Below are 23184 nucleotides of genomic sequence, written 5' to 3'. Positions count from 1 at the left end.
AAACTCACTAAGTCCTCAAAGACTTAACCCTCTGTTTCTTTTCGTCTATTGTAATTTCCAGACACAGGAACCCTAGAATTGGAACATGAGGAAAATAACTGAGGCTGAAATAAGAGCATTTGAAAGTTGGGACGATCTGTTTATAAATAAATGTTAAACTTCCGCTGTAAAATAATTGTACATATTTGAAATAAGAATGTAAATATTTGTATATAATCTTTTAATGATAGTAGAAAATATTTAAATTTTTATCTACAATATTTTTAATAATAATGGTAAAAATAAAGATTGTAAAAAATGTGGCACTTAGTAAGGGAACAATTATGAATTCTTAAACGGGCGTCACACTCTATCCATGCAGACGACTATTTTCAAAATAATTTAAAAAACCAGTTGTTTATTAAATCCAGAGTATACAACGTGAATGATACATGGTTGGCCATTACTTACAATAATTTGCACTCGAAATATTTTATTATTAAATTAGATTCTCAAATATACTTTGATTCACGTGAGATCAGTTTGTGCAAAATTTAAAATTAATGTAAAATTTACAATTTACATTAATTGTCAACCTCACATGCCAGATATTTCTACGCATTCGCTGATTTATAGTATATCATATTTATAGTTTATGTCACAGAATTAATATATCTTTTCGAAATAATATACTCATTATTTAAATTAATGGCATTTGTTTTTTCAAATTTATAAATTATTTCATATTTAAATTTGATAGTGTTCGGATGAGTTTATTAACTCCTCAAAATAACTTATAAGTTATTCAATTGTTGGTGAGTTTTAAGAAAATATGTGTCAAGAAAATTACCTAAGAGTTTTGGTGATCGACAAAATCAAAACAAAACTTAACTGTTTCAGGAAACATCTGCAATCTTTTGTGTATAACGAGAACCGGCTGAACCGTCTTATCTTTCAACCTCCTAGTCACCAACCGATTGAATTTCAGACTGCCTACCTTTCAACCGTTTGAAACAGAAGAAGTTCAACCGGCTGTTCGAAGACTTTATGTCGAGCCATTAAAGAGCTATTTGTTACTCATTTTTTGAAAGACATTGTCTAACCGGTTCAGAACATTCAAATGGTTTTGCACAGCTACAAGTCATCCATGTTCTGCACTTGTCTCGATATTGATCTGCATTTATGTCACTATCCCAGAAAAAAAATATTACTTATATCCTACAAAGTTCTGATGGCAAAAACAGTTACCATAAAAGAATACTCAGCTCAGCAGTAACTCTTCAAAGAACGAGATTCAAAGTTGTGCTAGCAAAGAAAATATTAAATGTGTTGCTGAAAGACATTTAATGTATTTACAGCTGATAGTGGCACATCATTCCAAGGTTACAGGTTAACATTGCTCATCTCTTTTCGATGTTGGAATGACAAGTTATATAAGAAGAGCTGAAGTATGCAAAAAGCAGAACGCGATACATAATCATCAAGATTTCAACAGTGTGATTATCTTCAAGCCTGCACACTTAAAGAATCTGAGCGCAATCAAAGATCATATACCTCATCGCTCATTCAAGAACGAACTCAACAGAAAGATATCTGATCACTCAAGGATCATATTCGTGCTACTAAAACAGATTGTTTTACTTACATCAATAACCTTTTGGTTATTTGATTAATATTGGTGTGTGGTGAATTGAGTGTTCTTAAAATCTAAAAGTGTGAAGTGATAATTAAGAGTTCCAAAACAGACAGTGTGATAAGTCTTGATTGGAGTGGACTGTTGCAAAGAGTTTTGTAAAGCCGAACTCTTTTAGTGGAATCATTCCTACAGAGGAAGAAGAGGTGACATAGGAGCGTTTTCTCCAACATCTATAAAATTCTCGTGTCCTTACTTTTCACAAGCCTTTACAATTCAAACCATATCTTGTAGATTATATTGCCAACCGGTTGAAACTATCATTAGAAATATTGAACCGTCTTCCGCACTTTTCAAGTGGTTCATATTTCTAAACGTTTGAGAAAATATTTCAACCGCCTAAAACGGTTGAAAACTAATTTTAAAAGCAAATATTTTTAAAGAGGAAAACTCAAACAAATGTGTGAGGGCAATGACCAGACTAAAGAAAACAAACTGATAGTCGCTATCCAGAAATTTGACAATGCAAAGATGAAGCCAGGAGAAACCCTCGAAGAATTTGATGAACGGTTTAGTGCTATTATTATTGAACTTATTTAACTAGGAAAAGAATACTCTAACCGTGAAACTGCCTTGAAGGTAATGAGAGCTCTTCCCAGAGAATAGGACGGAAAGACAATAGCGATGCGAGAATCAAAATATCTGAACAAGCTGGAGTTCCACGATCTATTTGCCGATCTTAAAGCGTACGAGTTCGAGCTTGGAATACAAGTGAAGAAGAACCATCCGCTTCTCAAACAAAGGACCTGGAAGCTACTGTAGTGACTCTTCCGGTCGAGGAGTCCACAAGCAAAAAAATGACTGAGCAACTGAGCAATGAAGCCATGTCCCTATTTGTGAGAAAGTTTAGTAAATTTATGCGTAAAAATCAATCTCAAATGACCAAACCATATTTCAAAAAGGACCATACAGATGATGGTCAAACTTTCTTTAACTGTGGAAAGAAGGGACATTTTAATGCAGAGTGCAACTGACTGATGAAATATGAAAAGAGACCGGTTGATAGGAGACGGTCCAAAGATGACAAAAAGTTCACCAAAAAGAAAAACCAATGACTTTTGGTTGCAGAAGCAGGTAAAAGCAAGTGGGTCGACTCAGATTGGAAAAGATCCATCTCCGAGGTATCTACAAGTGAAAGCGACGATGAGATAATAAAATGTCTCATGGCTGGTAAAGACTGGAATCCACATGAAATGGTATTTGACTTTTACTCTATTGAATTTACATGAGAAGACCTTGTCACATAACTACACGATATGGTGAATGAGTTTAAGGAACTATCGCAGCAATTCGATGAAGCTAAAGCAAAAAAACAGGACTTAAAAAACAAGTTAACTCTCTCAAGCTGCTCGCAGCAAAAGGAAGTTGAGGGTTTGAAAGTAAAGTTAAATCTGCTAGCGGCTGAGAATGATGACCTGCGTATATTGTTCCATGCAAAGTTAAAAGAAAATAAATGGTTGATCAACACAATCAACACATGGAACAAGTCCTCAGTCGGAGACAGAATCGGGCTTGGTTACAGCATCAGTGAGTGCAACACCTCTGAAACACAAACTCAACCACTGCTAGTTAAAGTCATTTTAAAATCAATTAAATATGTCAGATCTAATATGGTACATGAACATAATGAGCCTGAAGTCCAAAGCAATCAGAACGTAAGACTTGAGAACAATGGAAGGCGACATGGTATAGGATATGTCAAATTTGAGAATGCTAAATCCAACCGATCGTGGCTTAGATGCATGCCAAATTCAACCATTCATAACGGTTCAGATTTGTTACACAGAAAGTCAAGTTCAACTGGACATCATTCAAAAATAAGACCTAACCGATATTACAACATCCAACCGGTTCAAAAGAGGTAAAATTGATTGACAATGACAGACGGCCAAGACAATTGCACACATCACCAGATTATGCACTAACTGCATCCATCTTGGGACACACCAAGGAAAATCCCTCGGGATAATCCATGTGTGGGTCTCTAAGGGTCTAATCAATTCAGGACCCAAATAGGAAATGGTACCAAGTTCCTACTCTAATGATTTCAGGTACTGAAGAAGAAGAACTTGGAAGAATCCATCTGGTTTCTGGACAACATTTGCTCCAGACATATGATAGGAAACAAAAACCTTCTATCAGAAGTTGTTAACTACAAAGGACCAAGAATCAACTTTGGTGATAACTCTAAAGGTAAAACTGTGGGAAAATATAAGATTATCCATATCAATATTATCATTAAAGATGTGCTTTTAGTCAAAAATTTGTGTTATAACCTGATTAGCATAAGCCAATTATGTGACAATGGCTATACCATTGAGTTCTACAAGCACACATGCACTGTTAAATATGTTGTAGGCAATACTGTGTTGATTGGGCTTAGAGAGCATAATAGATATAAGGTTAATAAGAATTGGCTTTGGCACAAATGACTTAATCATCATAATTTCAAATCTATTGCCATTCTTAGCAAGCTTAAGTTGTATCTGGTTTGCCTAACATTGACTTTGCAAAAGGTAGAATCTGAAATACTTGTCAACTAGGTAAACAAGTTCGCTCAACCTTCAAGAATAAAGGAAGAATGTTATCTGCTAGATGCCTGAAACTACCCCACATGGATCTGTTTGGACCCATACCGATAATGGGCTTAAGGGGAAAGAAATACACCCTTTTGGTAATTGATGACTTCTCCTAGTTCACATTTGTAATATTCCTAAGTTCCAAAGACCAAACCGCTGCTCAGCTCATCAAACTTCTTAAGAGACTCTAAAATGAGAAAATTGTAGCAGTGGACAGGATCAGAAGTGATAGAGGAACTGAATTTCTAAGCCAATTCCTATCATACTATCTTGAAGATCACAACATCAAGCATGAGCTCTCAGTTGCTAGATCACCGCAACAGAATGGAGTTGCAGAAAGAAGAAACCACAATCTTAAGGAGGCAGCTAGAACTATGCTAGCTGAATACGGAATCTCTCAGAGAATTTGGGCAGAAGCAGTTAGAACTGCTTCTTATACTCAGAATCGGTCCATGATCAACAAGAATCATAAAAAGACACCATATGAGATCTCGACTGGCAAGCAGCCAGAAATTGGATATTTATGTATATTCGGTTGTAAGTGTTTTATATAGAACAATGGCAAGACACATTTAACTGCATTTGATGTTAAATCCGATAATGGTGTCTTTATGAGATATTCAGCAGTGAGCAAAGCAAATAAAGTTTACAATCAAAGAACTCTCACTGTTGAAGAATCCATACACATTGTATTTGATGAATCATCCATCTCTCACGACAATAATAGTAACATCATTCATGATTTAATTAATAAATTAGATGCTACTAACCTTGAATCTAGCAGTGATGGTGAGATAGATTTAAGAAGAATGGTTGAGAACATTTCTGAAAAAAGTCCAACCGTCCAAGAACAACTTCATCAAGAAGATGAACTGGTGAACAATCACCCGCAGGAAATTAATCAGACAGATGATGAAATGGTGGAACAAGAAGATACAACGGCTCAAACAATAGAGCCCAATCCATATGGACCATGCCTCTAGTGGAAAAAGGATCATCCACTCAATCTGGTCATCGGTAACCCAACAGTTCCTCTTAGAACCAGAAAACAAATGATTAATGAATTTAAGCATGTTGCTTTTGTTTTTCAATTAGAACCTAAGAAAATCAAGGATGCATTAAATGATACCAACTGGATAGAAGCTATGCAGGAGGAACTTAATCAATTCGAAAAAAACAAAGTTTGGCATTTAGTTTCTCGAACTACTAATCTGCATGTAATTGGCACTAGGTTGGTATTTAGAAACAAGATGGACGAAAACAGTTCAATAATTAGAAATAAAGCCACATTAGTGGCACAAGGTTATAGACAAGAGGAAGATATTGATTTTGATGAAACATTTGTCCCTGTTGCTAGACTAGAAGCAATTAGAATATTTCTTGCATTTGCAGCATTCAAATACTTTAAGGTATATCAAATGGATTAAGTCTACATTCTTAGATGGTTTGCTCAATGAAGAAATATATGTAGAACAACCCTCTGGTTTTGTCAGTCACATTCATCTTTATCATGTTTACAAATTAGATAAAACATTACATGGACTTAAATAAGCACCAAGGGCATGGTATTATACCATAACCAAATTTTTCTTGATCATGACTTCTCGATTGGAATGGTTGACAAAACACTGTTCAAATTTTCAAAAGATGATCATTCATTATTTGCGCAAATTTATGTTGATGATATTATATTTAGGTCAACTAATTTTAAATTTTATAAGAGATTCTCCAAGCTAAGCAGGAAAAGTTTGAAATGCACATGATGGGAGAATTAAACTACTTCATAGGATTGCAAGTCAATCAATCAGAAAACGACATCTTCATTAACCAAGCTAAATATACACAAGACATGCTAAAGAAGTTTGGAATGAAGAATTGCTCCAAAGCTGCTACCCCAATGAGCTCATCTATCAAATTGGACAAAGATGAAGTGGGAATTTCAGTAGACACAAAATTGTACGGAGGATTGATTGGTTCACTACTATATCTGCCGCCAGCCGACCAAATATCATGTTTGAGGTTTGTTTATGCGCACAATTTCAAGCTAACCCTATGCAATCTCATTATACTGCTACAAAACATATCCTTAAATATCTTAAATGTACTACTAATATGGGTATTTGGTATCCCAAAGATTCAAGTTTAAATCTTGTAGGTTATTCATATGCAGATTATGTTGGTTGCGAAATTGACCGGAAGAGCACATGAGGAACATATCAGTTCTTGGGCAATAGACTAATATCTTGGTTCAGTAAAAAACAAAAGTCTATTGCCACATCAACAGCTGAAGCAGAGTACCTAGCAGCTGGAATTTGCTGTTCTCAAATGCTATGGATACAACAACAACATAAAGATTATGGAATTCAAACTGCTGAATCTCCCATCTTCTGTGACAATACTAGTGCAATAGCCATTACATGCAATCTTGTATTGCACTCTCGGACAAAGCATATCGATATAAGAAATCATTTTATCTGAGAACATGTCATGAAGAAAGAAATTCGTCTTGACTATGTCTCAATAGATCAACAAGCAGCAGGCATATTCACCAAACCTCTACCAGACGCTAAGTTCTCCTATTTTCGAAATATTCTTGGTTTAATTGATTTATCTTAGTCATTTTAACATGTTTAAATGTTGATTCATTTCCAAGATTAAATACAGGAATTAATAAAGCCATAAAGAGACAACAATAGTAAACAAAATAAATTTTTATATATTTTCGATGGAATCGGGCATTTACATTTGAAATTTCCTCATCTACTGCCAATCTCCAGACCAAGTGGTTAAACCTCCAATAGAGGTCCTCATGAAGTCTTCTGAGAAGGCAATCCTTCTCACAACCTTCCGCTCCTTGAGGAGCATCAGCAGATAGACACCTTCATCAGTGTAGATGTCTGCAGCATCAGCCACGCGGAGACGCCATTGATACCTATTTTTTTTGTTGCCACTCGTTTCCTAGATCTTTTTCTAGGTAGACAGCGTCTGTTCAAAGATGTTGTCCTCTATAGTGGCCTTCCGAGCAGCCATTATGGATTGCACAAAATCCTCCGCCAAATCTGGTTGCTGACACCTGCTTGGCTTATCCATATGATCTTGCTTTACTACTAAAATTTTCAAGTGATTTGTGAATAACTATTTTCTTGTATTTATAGATTCGAACCATACAAAGAGTCACAATAATTATTATTAACAGGAGAATATGAAGAGATTCATGTCCACATTTCATGGTTCATCTTCTGAGGTTGAGACCATTTGGTGCATATATTTAGGGGGAACCATCGGTTAAGTCGATAAATCAATGGGTTAAAGAAAACATATTTTCACACCCATGTTTATTGAGTGACTCAACTGCTTACCCCCTAATCAAATTAAAGCAACCAGTACTTTTCTGTATGCAGGGCACGTTTTCCCACGTCATTATGTATAAATACATCAACTCTATGACTATCCTACTAAACGTGACTGTTATCTTCTTAAAATTTGAAATAAATCATTATAATGCCGTCTAAAATTTTTTTAATTTTAAAATCCCTCCACTGACAGTCCTCCACGTGGACTGATCTGTGGCTCTTCGAACCACACATACACACATGAACTTTGGATTATTTTATGCTTTTGTGGGTTGAGAAGTGGATGGTTCCTCTTCTGTCCTTATCCTTAGCTCAAACTCATAAGATTTCAAGTCAACAAATAAATCATGCAACTCTAGTTTTTTAAGGCCTTTCGAATCCTTCATGGTCACCATCATTACATCTCATTCTCTAAAAGTGTTCTCATTACCTCAGAAGAAATCTCACAGTTGGAATATTCCTTACCGAAAGATGAAAGTTCAATGATGATACTGCTAAAACTATTTATCAAACTCATTTATAGTTTCGTCAGGCTTTATTTTGATATTATCGAACTTTTGGATAACAATAGTTATCTTGTTTTCCTTGGTCTTGTCATTTTCCTCATAGATTTGGATCAACTTTCCCAAATCTCTTTTGCTGTAAAATAAGTCTTGATTTTTCTAAACATAATTTGTCTAGAGTCTTGTAGAGGATATCCTTTGCCACATTGTTGAGGTTGACCTTCTTTTTATCCTTAGGCGTTCACTCAGACCAGTGCTTCTCCTTCATCTGTGGAGCACCATCAGATACTGCAACGGGTGGATTCGCTTTTAAGATCTTCATTGGACCATATGTGATGACATACCACATGTCATCAACTTGAGCCGCTAAGTGTGTCTACATAGATATTTATTTTCCTCTCATAGAAATCTTTATTGGAAAACATATGAATTTTTGTATGACATACCGATTATTGTACCAAAAAATACAGAATTTTTGATATATCAAAGAATTTGGTACGGTAACAATACTGAATTTTTTCGTACGGTAACAGTATGAAATTTGAAAATTTCGATATATACCGAAATACCGAAATGCCGAAAAATATATAAATTTTTAAAATTTATAATATTTTAAAACAATAATGTTGGAATCAGAATTTCGGAGTTTGACAATTAAACGATTGAAGATTGCAGAACTGATCGGCTCAACTGAACTTATTCAAACTGAAATCACCCGAACTGAAGTTGCCCGAACTGATAATTAATGTGCTAAATAATCGATGACAATCAAACTGATCAAAGCTAACTGAATCTATGAAGATACTGAATTATTAGTTAAAAGAGCTCAGTTATAAAGTCAGCATAACTAATATGCTATATACTCAACTGATAATCAGTTGAACGCGTCATCAGCTGAAGCGTAGCCAACAACCGACAATTTGTACAAAGAAAACCGTAACTTGTAATGGGAGCACCGCATATCAGAACGCTACAGTGTACTATTGTCAGAAGAATATTGACACGTTCAGAAAGGACAAATCAACGGATATACACTACAACAAAAAGGCCTTTCCGCAGCGTACAAATAGGCTTTCCGCAGCGCGCATTGCATGCTGCACAGTTAAAAGCTGTTGAAAGTCATAGGTATTAACAGCGTAAAATGCAAGCTGCGAATAATGGTATTAACAGCGTGCACTGCACGTCGCAGATACAAAAATCGACGGCATGTACCGCACGTCGTGGATAGTAGAATCAACAGCACGCCGAGCACGCTGCGAATATATAGAATCAATAGCACGCATTGCACGCTGCGAATATACGTCGTGGATAGTAGAATCGACAGCACGTTTTGCACGCTGCGAATATTTCGAATCGACAGCAGGTATCGCATGCTGCGAATATATGTATCTATAGCACGCCAAGCACGCTGCGAATATATAGAATCAACAGCACGCATTGCAGGCTGCGAATATGCGTCGTGGATAGTAGAATCGACAGCACGTCTCACACGATGCGAATATTTGGAATCGACAGCACGCATCGCACGCTGCAAATATATGCATCTATAGCTCGCATTATACGTCGTCGATACAAGAATCAACAGCGTGCATGGCACGTTGTGGATAAAAGAATCGACAGCGCATGTTTGCACGCCGTTGAAAGAAAATCAGTAAAAATAACATTCAATTTTATCTGCCTAGCGCCGCGGAGCTTGGAAAACGGAAAAACTCGATTTTTTCACAGAAACGAGAAATCAATTTTGTATAATAAATTTAGTGCAAATTTAAGTATAATATCCACACACAAAATTAATAAAAGTCATTCTTTTTCATCATATTTACCAAAACAGAAAGTCTCAAGATACAAAATCTGTAACAAAATAGCTAGAACATACCAATAATTAAATTTTCAATCCACAAAAATATGTAGAATCTATATCAATCACACAATACTACAAATTTAGATAACCATGCGACCGTGCTTCCTATTGCGTCATCGAGAAACTGCATTTCATCATTTGGTCGAATTAGATCCACCTTCTCTACCAAAACCTTATCAATCCAAACTTTCCAACAAGATCTACCAAGAACAACATGATGCACTTTTGTGTTTGGATCTGTAGATGCAATTCGACCTTCTGCAACAACTAATCCATAAACAGACCAATGAAGCAACTTACATTTACTATTAGGACATATATCTCCACAACTCACATTCTTCAAATTTGACTGCAAATAAACAATACAAATTTGTTAATTTTACAATTCCTATTTTGTAAAAATCTTGTATTTTAGAAACACGTAATTTTAAGATAGTTACCTGAGCTGTAGTAAGATGTTTAACATTATCAAAATTACAAATTTTCTTTGCACCAATATTGATATCATTATTGCTACCAACTTCATTCCCAATACCGCTATCAATGCCACCACTAGCAACCTAAGTTTACAAACAAATTGTGTCAAGCATGTCTTCATGATAGTCCAAAAGCATTTAAGTGTACAATATATCAAACTGATTTTGTATGTTATTTAATTACTAACATGTTCTTGTTGATTTTGTTGTCTCATACTTTGTAAAAACATAGACTTCATTTCTTGCATTTCTTGTTGAAGGTTATGCACCATATCTTGAAGTTGTTTAACAGTGCCATTTTGTTGTACATAAGCTCCAACTTTTGATGGTGTAACTCCAAAGCCCATCCCACGCACTCTACCCCGAGTTTCCTTGCCAAACACAAGTCTAATTGCATCATCAGCAATGTTAGTTGTGTTTTGAGATTCAGGTGGACATTCTTGTATTTGTTTCTACAAATAACAAAGATAATTTCTGAGAAAATAACAAATTTATGTTGGTCATTTTTTTCTTAGGATCTGATGCAAATAAAAAAGACATAATTCTATTACCATTTTCTCTCCAACAGCTTCAGTAATAGGTTCCCCATTTTTTTTCTTGTGTCCTTCAATCCAAACTTGTGATCTTGTAATTTTTGTATCTCCCTGAGTTGTCTTCTCCTTAAATATAGAAATATATAAATTCAAAAGATGTATATATATACATCACTATTTATTACCTTTCAAATGGATACATCCAGCGGAATTGGACTGGCCCACACAAGCGAGCCTCTCTTGCTAAATGAATTGTCAAATGAACCGAGATGGTAAAGAAAGCAGGTGGAAAATATCTTTCCAACATGCATAGAATTTCAGCAGTATTCTCCTCGAGTTGTTCTAAACGGTTCCTATCTAGCACTCTTTGACATAATTCATTGTAAAATGCACCCAACAGATATATAGCATTACGCGGACCTTTCGGTAGAAGAATTCTCAATGCTACCGATAGCAATTGTTGCATTAGAACATGACAGTCATGAGATTTCAGCCCAATAAGTTTACGATCTTCTAAAGAAACACAGTTACCAATATTTGAGCTATAGCCATCGGGTAACTTTATTTTCTTCAACCTAGAGCAAAATATATTCATTTCCTTTTTAGACAATGTGTAAGGTGCAGCAGGCAAGTGATATTTATTTTCTCCCTTTTCTTGAGGATGTAATTCTTCTCTAATTTTTAAATGCATCAAATCTCTGCGAGCATTCACTTCATCTTTGGATTTTTTCTTCTGGTTTAACAGTGTGCCTATGATATTCTCGCAGACATTCTTTTCAACATGCATCACATCTATGTTATGACGTAGTAGAAGCCCCTAAAAATAACCATCATCACGTTTCATAGTGTTACTTCATAATATTTCTAACAATATAGGATTAAAAAAAACTAATTTATATAAAAAAATAATTAATAAAGTGAAAATAACTTACACTCCAATATGGCAAATCGAAAAATATGGACTTTTTCTTCCACATTTGAACTGGTTTTCGTAACTCTTTTGAATTATCCTGCTTCTTCCTTTTTCGACTTGAAGTATTGACAGTGTCACTATTTTTCTTTTTACCCCAGTCATTTTCAATATCTTTCGTCGCATTGACAATTTCTAACCCATTCAAATGTCTCACTTTTCTTCCCCTCTCCTTTTTCCCATTAAACCACTTCTTTTTCTCACGTAATAGATGATTAGGGGAAAGAAATCTCCTATGGCCCAAGTATGCAAACTTTCTACTATACTTAAGCCACATTGAACATATGTCTTCACCACATATTGGGCAACCGAGTTTCCCTTTTGTGGCACATCCAACTAAATTTCCATAAGCTGGAAAATCATTGATTGCCCACATCAAAATAACCTTCAGATTGAACATTGACTTGTTAAATGCATCATACGCCTCCACACCTTTGTCCCACAGCTCCTTCAAATCCTCCACAAGGGGTTCCAAGTATACATCAATATCATTTCCCGGTTGCTTCGGGCCTGGAATCAGTAATGTCAGCATAAGATTTTCCTTTGTCATGCACGTCAATGGTGGAAGGTTATAATTGACCAAAATAACAGGCCAACAACTATATCTGGAACTAAGGTCACCAAAAGGGTTGAATCCATCTGTTGCAAGACCAAGGCGGAGATTTCTAGGATCTGATGCAAAATTTGGCCACTTATGATTTATTGTATCCCAAGCTACTGAATCAACTGGATGACACATCATATTATCTTGACTTTTGTGGTTGGAGTGCCAAATCATCTCTTCGGCCTTTTCTTTTGATTTAAACATCCTTTTCAATCTTGGTAACACAGGAAAATATCGTAGCACCTTTTCAGGAACTCCTTTACGAACTTTGGTGGTGACTTTGTCTACCTTCCATCTTGAGGAACCACACTTTGGACAACGGTCAAGGTCTTTAAGATCTTTTCTAAACAGACAACAATCGTTTGGGCAAGCATGAATCTTCTCATATCCTAAGTCAAATGGTTTTAACAATTTTCTCATCGAATAAACAGTTTCTGGAAGTGTATTTTTTTCTGGAAGCATGTCAACTAAGATCTTCAGTAGCTCATTGAAACTATTGTAGTGTGACCATTAGTAGACTTATAATTATATAACGTGACGACTGCTGACAACTTTGTATAAGCTGTACAACCAGGGTACAGTGGAGTTTCTGCATCTTCTAATAAATTAGCAAACTCATAATCTTTTGCTTGAGACATATTGTGTTCATCCTCTTCTTCAGGTACAAAGACATCATTATATAAGTGATATGCCTCTCTACTTTCATCCTCTTTACGAATTCCTGAACTACATTCGCCTTGAGATTGTGAGTTATAACTTTCACCATGGAAGACCCAAATAGTGTAAGAAGGATCAAATCCCTTAATGATTAAGTGGTCGTACACTTGGTCAAATTTCATATACTTTTTATTTTTACAACGCTTGCAAGGACATAAGATAACTTCACGTGTTTTGGCATAGTTCCTAGCTTGTGTGATAAATTTTTGTACCCCTTCTTCATACTCGGGTACAAGCCTTGAAGGCAGATGAATCCATTTCTTATCCATTCTGTAAATCACCCAAACCCTGAGATACAAATATATGACTTCACCGTTCATTACATTGTTTTACTATCAGCAGAAAAATTAATGAAAGGTATAAAATATTATTGTTGTTTAAGAAATTTATTTTAAGCATAGTTGACACATAAATTAGAATATAAATTTAAACTAGTTCTAAACCTAGCAACCCTTCAATAATTTAAATCTCAAATTTAATTAATTTCCACTATGGATTCTGTCACTCCCTTCAATAATTAATAATTATACCAGCACATAAATTATTTTTAGACAAGGAAATAACAAATCCACAGTTATAATCATTAAATAATTAATCCAGTGTTACATATTGATAATATTCCCTGAGTCATCGGATGTCTTGTTTTTATTAGATGAAAGGTCCGTGGAAGTAGTACATTTAGTTGACCCTACCACTGCTCATCTAATTACATTAGAATGATTAAACATTTAAATTAAACTAATGAAATGAACATATTTCTCCTGAACTATTAAAAAACAATATGAAGTGATGTGTATTTTTTATTGCCAGAAAATTCAAGAATAGTAAGGAATCATAAAAATATAATCTCTACTCGATTATCGATTATCAATTATTGATATTGTTTTTTAACTCGTTGAATATATTTTTAACACGTCTAAAATGGACATGCTTTTACCGAATTTTTTACACATTTCTATATAATTGTTTAATAAAAAATGCTAATAACATGATCCAAATGATCTTCATAGAAAAAATTCTCTCCTACCAAGAATTTTGATGGGAGAAATTCAGACAATTGAATATTAAATAGCAACTAGAAATTCAGACAATTGAAGATTAAGACTTTATTGGTGTTATATAGCCATAATCATGTTCAACAAATTCTAAATAGTTTACTTACAAGCTTTGAAGCTGAGAAAGGTTTCCCAACTCAGAGGGAATCAATCCACTTAAATAGTTTCCCTGCAAATATATGCGAATAATACAATCAAGATCATCACGCATTATTCAAACAAAAGAAAAGCTTACTGGTCCAATAACAAAAAAAAGGAGAACTGTAGTAACGCAGGAAAATTGCAGTGAATTTTCATCCTTTGCTTATCACTTGGGTTTCACTCAATGTAATGCATAAAAAAAATTGACGGAAGGGGCTTCACATTTACTGGTTACTACCCCTGAAAACCTGTGTTCAAAATGACGACCATTCTCCCTTCTAATAAAGGTCTTTATGCCTAATTTTGAGTTTTGAAGCTGAGAAAATAATGTTGAATACGAGAGTGGATTCAGTCAAAAAAGATGCTTTTTGATAATGATGCTTTGATTCATAATTGCTGATTAAAATGATGCTTTGAATAGCACTTATGGTTTCAACGAACAATTCCTTAGAAAATTCAGGTTTCCAATATTAATCATAAATCAGTCTCTTTACTAACAACACTTCTGTTTCAGCAAACCTGAACCCAAAGTTGAGAGGCGAAAGGCTAAGTAAGCTAAAATAGAAACTTTGTCCATCACTGTCTTTTTTGACTGAATCCACTCTCGAGAGAAGTGGTTTGGGACTTGTAGAAATTCAATTCCTCGTAGAGATGCTAATTACAGAGAAAACATAAGATTTTTTTTTTAAGAACAAAATAAACTTGGTCAAACCGACTTCGAAGAACATTAAGAAGCGAAAACATAAAAACAATATAAACCTAAAAATATATATGCATCCACAAAATTTCTCGATTGAATTTTTGAGAAAAGAAACCATACTTGCGTGAAGCGAGAATCCACTGAGCGATTGAGTGAAGCGAGAAGATCGATTGAAGCGAGAAGAGACGATCGAGCGATTCAGAGACAAAGGCGTGGAGGTGTGAAAGAAATTTGGGAAATAGAGAAGAGCATGCGTGTACGAAGAAAACCGAGGAAGTAAGGAAGATAGCGATCGCGATCGATTGAAGCGAAGAGACGATCCAGCGATTCAGGGAGAAAGGCGTGGAGGTGTGAGAAATTTGGGAAATAGAGAAGGGTGTGTCTACGAAGAAAACAAAGGACGGCGCGGAGATGTGAGAAATTTGGGAAATTGGCGCAAATTTATTTCCCTATTATTAATAGCACGCATCGCACGCTGCAATAGAGTGTGTTCTAATAATATTATCAGCATGGATACACGGACACGCTGCAAATAATATTGTTTGTGTGATTTCTAATATTACTAATAGCACGCATGTACGGGCACACGCCGCGAATAAAAATATTAACAGCGTGCTTTAAATGTACGCCGTTAATGTTGTAGTGTATTATTAACGGCGTGCCTTTATTGTGCGCTGTTAATAATAAGCTGCAAAAATTTTATTAACAGCACACATAAATACATGCTGCGGCTATTACTATCTGCAGCGTGCTTTTAGTGCACGTCGTTATTTCTTTCAAATGCAACAATATTAACAGCGCACATATGGGTGCACGCCGTTAAAAGTAATATTCGCAGCGTGCTTTTAATGCACGATGTTGATGACGTGCTGCGGAAAATCATTTTTCTTGTAGTGATATAAATCATTCAAATGCATTCAATATTATCGTCGGAAGAAAAGCCTATAAATAGCCGAGGAGTTCAGCTGAGAATGAGACTTTTGCGCACATTCATTCTGAGTGAATCTTTGAATTCAGCCTTACAAGATCAGTAACGAAAAAGCTCACACTCAATAGACATATTCATAGCTTTCAGGCTATCTTTTGAGCAAAAGCACTAAAACATCTCTTTGTTGTATTCGATCTTCTAAGACCAGTTGTGTTTAGAAAAAAATATCAGTTGCATACTGATAATGCTGTAAAAATACTAAGAGTTTCAGTTTGGCACTGTTTAGGACCAAATTGAAGTGGATTATTACAGTTTCTGCAATTAATCAAAATCTTTTAGTGAAATCATATCATTGTGATAGAAGGGGTGACATAAGAGCATTTGAAGTCTGCGAACATCCATAAAATTTCCATGTTCATTCTTTAAAATTATTTTTGAGTATCCAATATGTCAGTTAGCTTGTTTCCGCACTAATTAGTTAACTGATTCACATCGACAACAAGATTTTTGAATTTAGTTTATCACTAAACTAATTCACCTCATCGAAAAAGATTTGAAAATCTTAAAGTGTTTATTCAACCCACCTTCTAAACACTTTCACCCGTCTTTTCAATCATAACAAGCGGTGTCAGAGCAGTTTTCAATCTTGTTTCTAAATACCTTCTATCTATACATCTGATCACCATGTCGTCTTTCAATAACATCCCCATGTTCTCAAGAGAAAAATTCGATAACCGAAAGATCAGAATGCAGGTTCACTTAGCTGCACAAGATTATGATATGTGGTATGTCATAACTGAAGGACCAATGAAAATATTGAAAGAAAATACAGCTATCGCCATAAATGAAGAAGCACCCCACCGCATTGAAAAACCAAGAGAAGAATGGACAGCTGAAGATAAGAGGAAAGAGAACTTGGACAATGCAGCAAAAGACATTCTATACAAGATATTGGACAAGATTACTTTCAGTAAGATAAAAATGTGGAGAACAACAAAAGAAATTTTGGAAAAATAGATTTAGTTATGCGAAGAAAATGAGCAAACAAAAGAGAAAAAACTCTCAATCACCGTAAAAAAATTTGATAACATCAAGATTAAGATTGGAGAGTCAATGAATGAATATGATGGACGAGTCAGCAATAAATCAACGAATTGAATGCACTTGGGAAAGTGTATTCGAATAAAGAAGTTGCGTTGAAATTTGTTCGAGGTCTTCCCAAAGAATGAGATGTTAAGACGATGGCTATGAGATAATCGAAAAATCTGAAAAAGTTGAACTACACGACTTTGTTTGCAGATCTCAAATCCTATGAATTCGAACTACAGATGAGAGAAGGAGAACAATCAACACCACCAGTTTCAGCTGCTCTTAGTGCCATGAAACTGGAACCAACTGGTTCAGCTGAAAAGACCCTAAAACAACTAAGTAATGATGTCATGCCATTATTCATAAAAAAATTTTGAAGATTCATGAAAAGAAATCAAGGTTCCTTCCAAAGACATTATCAAAAGAACACATCTAAGGAAGAACCAAACTCTTGCTTCAACTGTGGCAAAATAAGACATTTCATCGCTGACTGTCCTAATCGAAAGAAGGATAGTCGATATTCAACTGAAAATGGAAAGAAGTCAGTTGAGCACCGAAGAAGAGATAAGATTGATAAAAGATCATTCAAAAAGAAACATGAAGTTTTGTTGGCAGAAGAAAATAAGTCAAAGTGGACAGAGATTGATAGCGAAGAATCAGACTCTGAGAGCTCGACTTGAATCAAGCAGTGAACAAGTATTTTATTTCAGTTCCACTGATTTTTCACGAGAAGAACTCATTTCCACATTGCATGACATTGATAATAAGTATCATAAGCTTGATCTTTCATTTGAAAAAGCCAAAGCTAAGAACACTGATCCCAAAGACAATAAAATTGAAACTGATGAATCTGTTAATTTGTTGAGTCAAAGAAGGGAGACTGCTAAGCAGAAAGCTGAAATGATTGAGAATCAGTCTTTAATTCAGCAGTTAAAACTTGAAAATTCAAGAAAAACTGATTTGATTAAAGCTTGGAACAAATCATCAGTCATGCTGACTGAGATGCATGATTTACAAAAATCAGTTACTGATAAAACTGGTTTAGGCTTTAATAGCCATGATGAATCCTCTGCAAATGATACTATGCCAAAGTTGAATGAGTGCAAAGGGAAATATATTAACTTTGTAAAGTCAACTATGGTACATGAATTCTCAAAACCAAGTTAACTTCCTGTGCAACCGATTGAAAACAAGAACAAGGCTAAAAGATATGAAATTGGATATAGCCCTAAGAGTTCAACTGTGTAATATCCATGCCTGGTGAACAGCACGGTTTAAGATTTCATACGTTTATTGACTACTTGGTCAAGTTTAAGTATAGTTTTGATGTTAAGAGTTTCGATTTATGATTTATAGTATCGTTGGTTATACTTGATATGTGGTTTTATTGTAGCGTCGTTGCGATTTAATTCATGGTAATTTGTATGTTGAGCCAATTGGTATGAGGCCAATTGGAATGGTTAGATAAGACATAGAAGTTTAACTTTCATGTTGAGAGTGTTGTCGAATTATGAGGAGAAGCGACGTTGCGATTCAATTTTAATTGCAAGAGTATATTGTTGGCTTCAGGTGACACCGCACCCGCGCCAGGTAAGGCACCGCACCCGCGGTGTTTGGGCAGAGACCAGAGCGCACCCGCGGTAAGAACTGAGCGCACCCGCGGTCGTTCCTTACGGATTTTTGTATGTTGTCCAGTACACTCAGCGCACCTGCGGTGATGAAGTTAGCGCACCCGCTGTGCATGTACAGTAAAAGCGTGTTTTCGCTTTTAAGTGGTTAAATACATGAGTAGGTTCACTTTTCCCTCATTTCTCTCCACTCTTCTCGGTTTGCAGCTCAAGGGAGACTAGGGTTCCTACATTTCTTTCTTTCCTTTCTTTGATTCAAGCTTATTGTTGGATTATTGAAGTGAGAACAAGGTTCTTTTGGATTCAAGGAGCTAAGGTAAGCTTTTGGTTTAGTTATTCTTGGATTTTGGTGTTGGGGAGAAATCATGGGTTTGTTGATTGTGTTGGTTTTATGGATGTTATGGTTTGGTTGTTGGATTATTGAGTTGTTGATGGTGCAATATATGGTTTATTGTTGTAGGTTTTGTACCAAGAGAATAGAATCAAGTGATTCAAGTGTTGTAAGTGGAATTCATTTCCTTGTGCTCACATGATAATATATGTATTGTGTTCCAATGTTTTAACATGTTATTCCCTTCCAATTGATTCATATTATGTATAAATACATTTTGTTGTATATTAGAGGCTTTTATATGTCTCAATTGTGTAAAAAGGGAATACAAAAGAGAAGAGTATGCAAAATATTTGATTTAATGCCAAAGAGAGAGTTCAAATTGATTTATTGGATTGATAGAGAGATAGTCAGAGATTGCATGCAATGAGTTGATCAACGACCATAGGCTTATATCCCAACAGAGTAATCGATTTATATCGATGGGATATAGGTACAGAGACAGAGATACTATTGAAATATCAATCCACCAGAGAAAAGAGAAATACCATCGTTATTGTTATTCATGCTATGATATTTATGTTTCAGAGTCGATGGTATTTAATGATTTCAAAGCCATGTTTTACAGAGTATGATATGTACAGATTTTTATGTAAGAGTTCCGCTTGCTGAGTTTTATACTCATTCCAGTTATTCATGTGATGCAGATAAGAGGGACGGGCCAGGACGTTGATTGGAGCCGAGGTCATATGCATAGAGATGGAAGGAAGAAGGCTATTTTGCTAGCATTTTGACATGATCAAAAATGATATTTTGTATTTTTATACAACACTTGATTGATCATGTTTATACTTTTGATTGTAAATGTTTTATGTCAAGAGAATTTTAAATCCTTCTTCCCTCTAAGTAAATTTTTAATTTTTCGCTGTGTTATTTTATAAAATCGGTTAGAGGTGTTACCAACTGATTCGAGAATCTGGTCACCTAGACGGGTCAGCTACAAAAATCAGAACTCTAAGAACGAATACTTCAATTATTATAACTGTAAGACAGTTCAGAAGAGTTATCGGATGAACAATCAGTTGAAAAGGGTTAAAAACCATATCGTTTCATCTGCACACTACACAACTATCACACACAAGCCGGGAAAAATCATTTGTAACACAGCGGCTGGAAAATCTGTCAGACTAATCTAAGTCTGGGTTCCCAAAGGACTAATCAGTTTAGGACCCAAATAGATGTGAGTACCAAAAGTTAATTATTGTGTGTGATTGCATGTAAAGGTACACCAATAAAAAAAATCAATATGGTATTTGGTCAATGGATGCTCGTGACATATGACAAGAGATGCAAATTTGATATCCCAACTGATCAAGTACTCTGTTCCAAACATCAGTTTTGGAGTCAACTCAAAAGGTAAAATTGTGGGTAAGGAAAGCTTATCTATGGTAATGTTATTATTAATGATGTCTTACTCGTTGACAATCTGAAATATAACCTGATTAACATCAGTCAGTTATGTGATAATAACTTTTCCGCTCAGTTCAACAAACACACATGCACAGTTAAAAACTCAACCGATGATATCATAATAGCAGGTAATTGATGTGGTAACACTTACAAGGTAAGTTGGACTAATCAACCTAATGCACCAGTTTGTCTTGTGGCTTCTAAATCTACTAAAAACTGGTTGTGGTACAAAAGGTTGGACCACTTGAATTTCAAATCCATCGCTCATCTGAGTAATCACGAACTTGTAAGTGGTCTGCCTAAAATTTATTTCTCAAAAGAAAAAAATTGTTCAGCATGTCAGTTTGGTAAACAGGTAAGATCTTCGTTCAAAAACAAGGGTAGTAAATCTTCCTCTATATGCTTATAATTGTTGCATATTGATCTTTTTGGTCCTATATCAGTCATGAGTTTAGGGCAAATGAAATACACCTTGGCAATTGTTGATAATTTTTCAAGATTTACTTGGGTTATTTTTCTCAAATCAAAATACCAAACTGCAGTACAATTGATTAATCTCTTCAAAAAAATTTTAAAGGAAAAATCAGTTAGAATTGACATAATAAGGTCTGATCGAGAGACTGAATTTGTCAATCAAAATCTTTCTCAAGTTTTAGAAAATACTAAAATTAAGCATGAGTTCTCAGCAGCTAAAACATCGCAGCAAAATGGTGTAGCTGAAAGAAAAAAATCGTACTCTTAAAGAAGCAGTTAGAACAATGCTTGCTGATTCCGGTATACTAAGAGATTTTGGGAAAAAGCAGTAAACATTGCGTGTTATTATCATAACAGATCAATGATTAATAAAAATAATTTGAAAATGCCGTATGAGATCTGGCATGGACAAAAAAGTGTGGTGTCCTACTTCATAATATTTGGATGCAGATGTTTTATTCATAATAATGGCAAAAATCATTTGAAAAAATTGATGCTAAATCTGCTGAAGAAATATTTCTGGGTTACACATCAGTTAGGAAGGCTTATAGATTGTTTAATAAGCGTACTTTAAATGTAGAAGAATCAATTCATGTTGTATTTGATGAATCTGCACTAACTGACAAGCCAACTTATCCAGTTGAGTAACTAATCGCTTAACAGACATTAGTTTGGAGGATAATACTGAAGAAGAGGTTCACATCAATCGAAACATCCTTCAATCACCAGAACCTGAAATGGTGGATCAAACAGTTGAACAGGAAGCTGTTTCTAATGATCAGTTGGTGGAACAACGCGATGATATTCATATACCAACAGAAACAGCTGCAACTGAAGCTGAAAGAAATATTCAGTTACAAACCGAAACAGTTGATGAAATCAATTCAACTATCTCCAACTACAGATGGAACAAATCACATCCACAAGAATTGGTGATATGTAATCCATCTGATCTGGTAAGAAATAGAAATCAAATTTTCAATTAATTTTTACATTCAACTTTTGTTTCTCAATTTGAACCAAAGAAAAAAACTTATGAAGCTCTAAACGATCCTAACTGGATAAATGTTATGCAAGAAGAGCAAAATCAGTTTATCCATAACAATGGCTAGACTCTAGTTCCAAGACCACTTTCAAAATCCATTATATGTACAAAATGCGTTTACAGAAACAAACTGAATGATTATGGTTCAGTTGTGCGCAACAAAGCAAGGTTGGTGGCACAAGGATATAAGCAAGAAGAAGGAATTGATTATGATAAGACATATGCACCAGTTGCACGATTGGAAGCAATAAGAATATTCATCGCCTATTCCTCGTTCAAAGACTTCAACATTTATCAAATGGATGTCAAAAGTGCATTCCTAAATGGTCAGTTACAGGAAGAAGTCTATGTCGGACAACATCCAGTTTTTGTAAATCACTCTTTTCCTGATCATATTTATCACCTTAACAAAGTATTGTATGGTCTCAAACAAGCACCCAGAGCTTGGTATGAGACATTTTCAAAATTTTTAACTGATCATGACTTTACAGTTGAAACAGTTGATAAAACTTTATTAAAATTCACAAAGAACAATCATATTTTATTTGTGCAAATTTATGTTGATGATATTATTTTTGGGTAAACTAACCCCAAATTGTGTGAGAAATTTGCTAAGTTAATGCATGATAAGTTCGAGATGAGCATGATGGGTGAACTGACATTTTTTCTTGGTCTGCAAGTGAAGCAACTAGAAACATTTATATTTATCAGTCAAAACAAATATATGAAAGAACTGCTTAAGAAGTTTGGCATGGAAACATGTTCAGCTGCAAATACTCCCACGAGTGTATCAATTAAATTAGATAAATTTGAAGGGGGAATATTAGTTGAGACGACACTTTACAGAGCTTTAATAGGTTCTTTACTTTATCTAACTGCTAGCCGTTCTGATATTGTATTTGATGTTTGCATGTGTGCTAGATTTCAAGCTGATCCTGAACAATTGCATTATTCAGCTCCAAAACATATATTGAAATATCTTAAAGGTACACAAAATGTGGGCTTATGGTATGCTAGAGATTCATCTTTCAATTTAGTTGGCTATTCAGATGCAG

The 23184-nt window shown here is 35.0% G+C and overlaps 1 protein-coding gene across 1 annotated transcript; it reads right to left on the bottom strand.

The window, feature by feature from the left end:
- Window positions 1–9897: 9897 nt before the first annotated feature.
- LOC142549251 (uncharacterized) lies at window positions 9898–15567 on the bottom strand. Its single transcript, XM_075658101.1, has 7 exons — window positions 15285–15567; window positions 14431–14492; window positions 11910–13556; window positions 10996–11103; window positions 10633–10896; window positions 10409–10528; window positions 9898–10317 (listed from the first exon to the last, which is right to left on the bottom strand). The coding sequence occupies exons 3-7, from the start codon at window positions 13011–13013 to the stop codon at window positions 10027–10029; spliced, it is 1887 nt and encodes a 628-aa protein (XP_075514216.1). The 5' UTR covers window positions 13014–13556; window positions 14431–14492; window positions 15285–15567; the 3' UTR covers window positions 9898–10026.
- Window positions 15568–23184: the final 7617 nt, after the last annotated feature.

This window comes from Primulina tabacum, chromosome 6 (assembly GCF_025594145.1).
Source record: "Primulina tabacum isolate GXHZ01 chromosome 6, ASM2559414v2, whole genome shotgun sequence".
NCBI classification, from domain to species: Eukaryota; Viridiplantae; Streptophyta; class Magnoliopsida; order Lamiales; family Gesneriaceae; genus Primulina; species Primulina tabacum.
The sequence above is the reverse complement of the archived record's forward strand: the minus strand, read 5'-3'. Positions and strand labels throughout refer to the sequence as shown.

Bases quoted from the DNA above. Each gene is read 5' to 3' on its own strand.
- LOC142549251 (XM_075658101.1), bottom strand. From the start codon at position 13,013: ATGCTTCCAGAAAAAAATACACTTCCAGAAACTGTTTATTCGATGAGA. The intron at 10,897-10,995 runs GTAATAGAATTA...TGTTATTTGTAG, and splicing joins AAGCTGTTGGAGAGAAAATG to AAACAAATACAAGAATGTCC. The intron at 10,318-10,408 runs GTAACTATCTTA...GTTTATTTGCAG, and splicing joins AACATCTTACTACAGCTCAG to TCAAATTTGAAGAATGTGAG.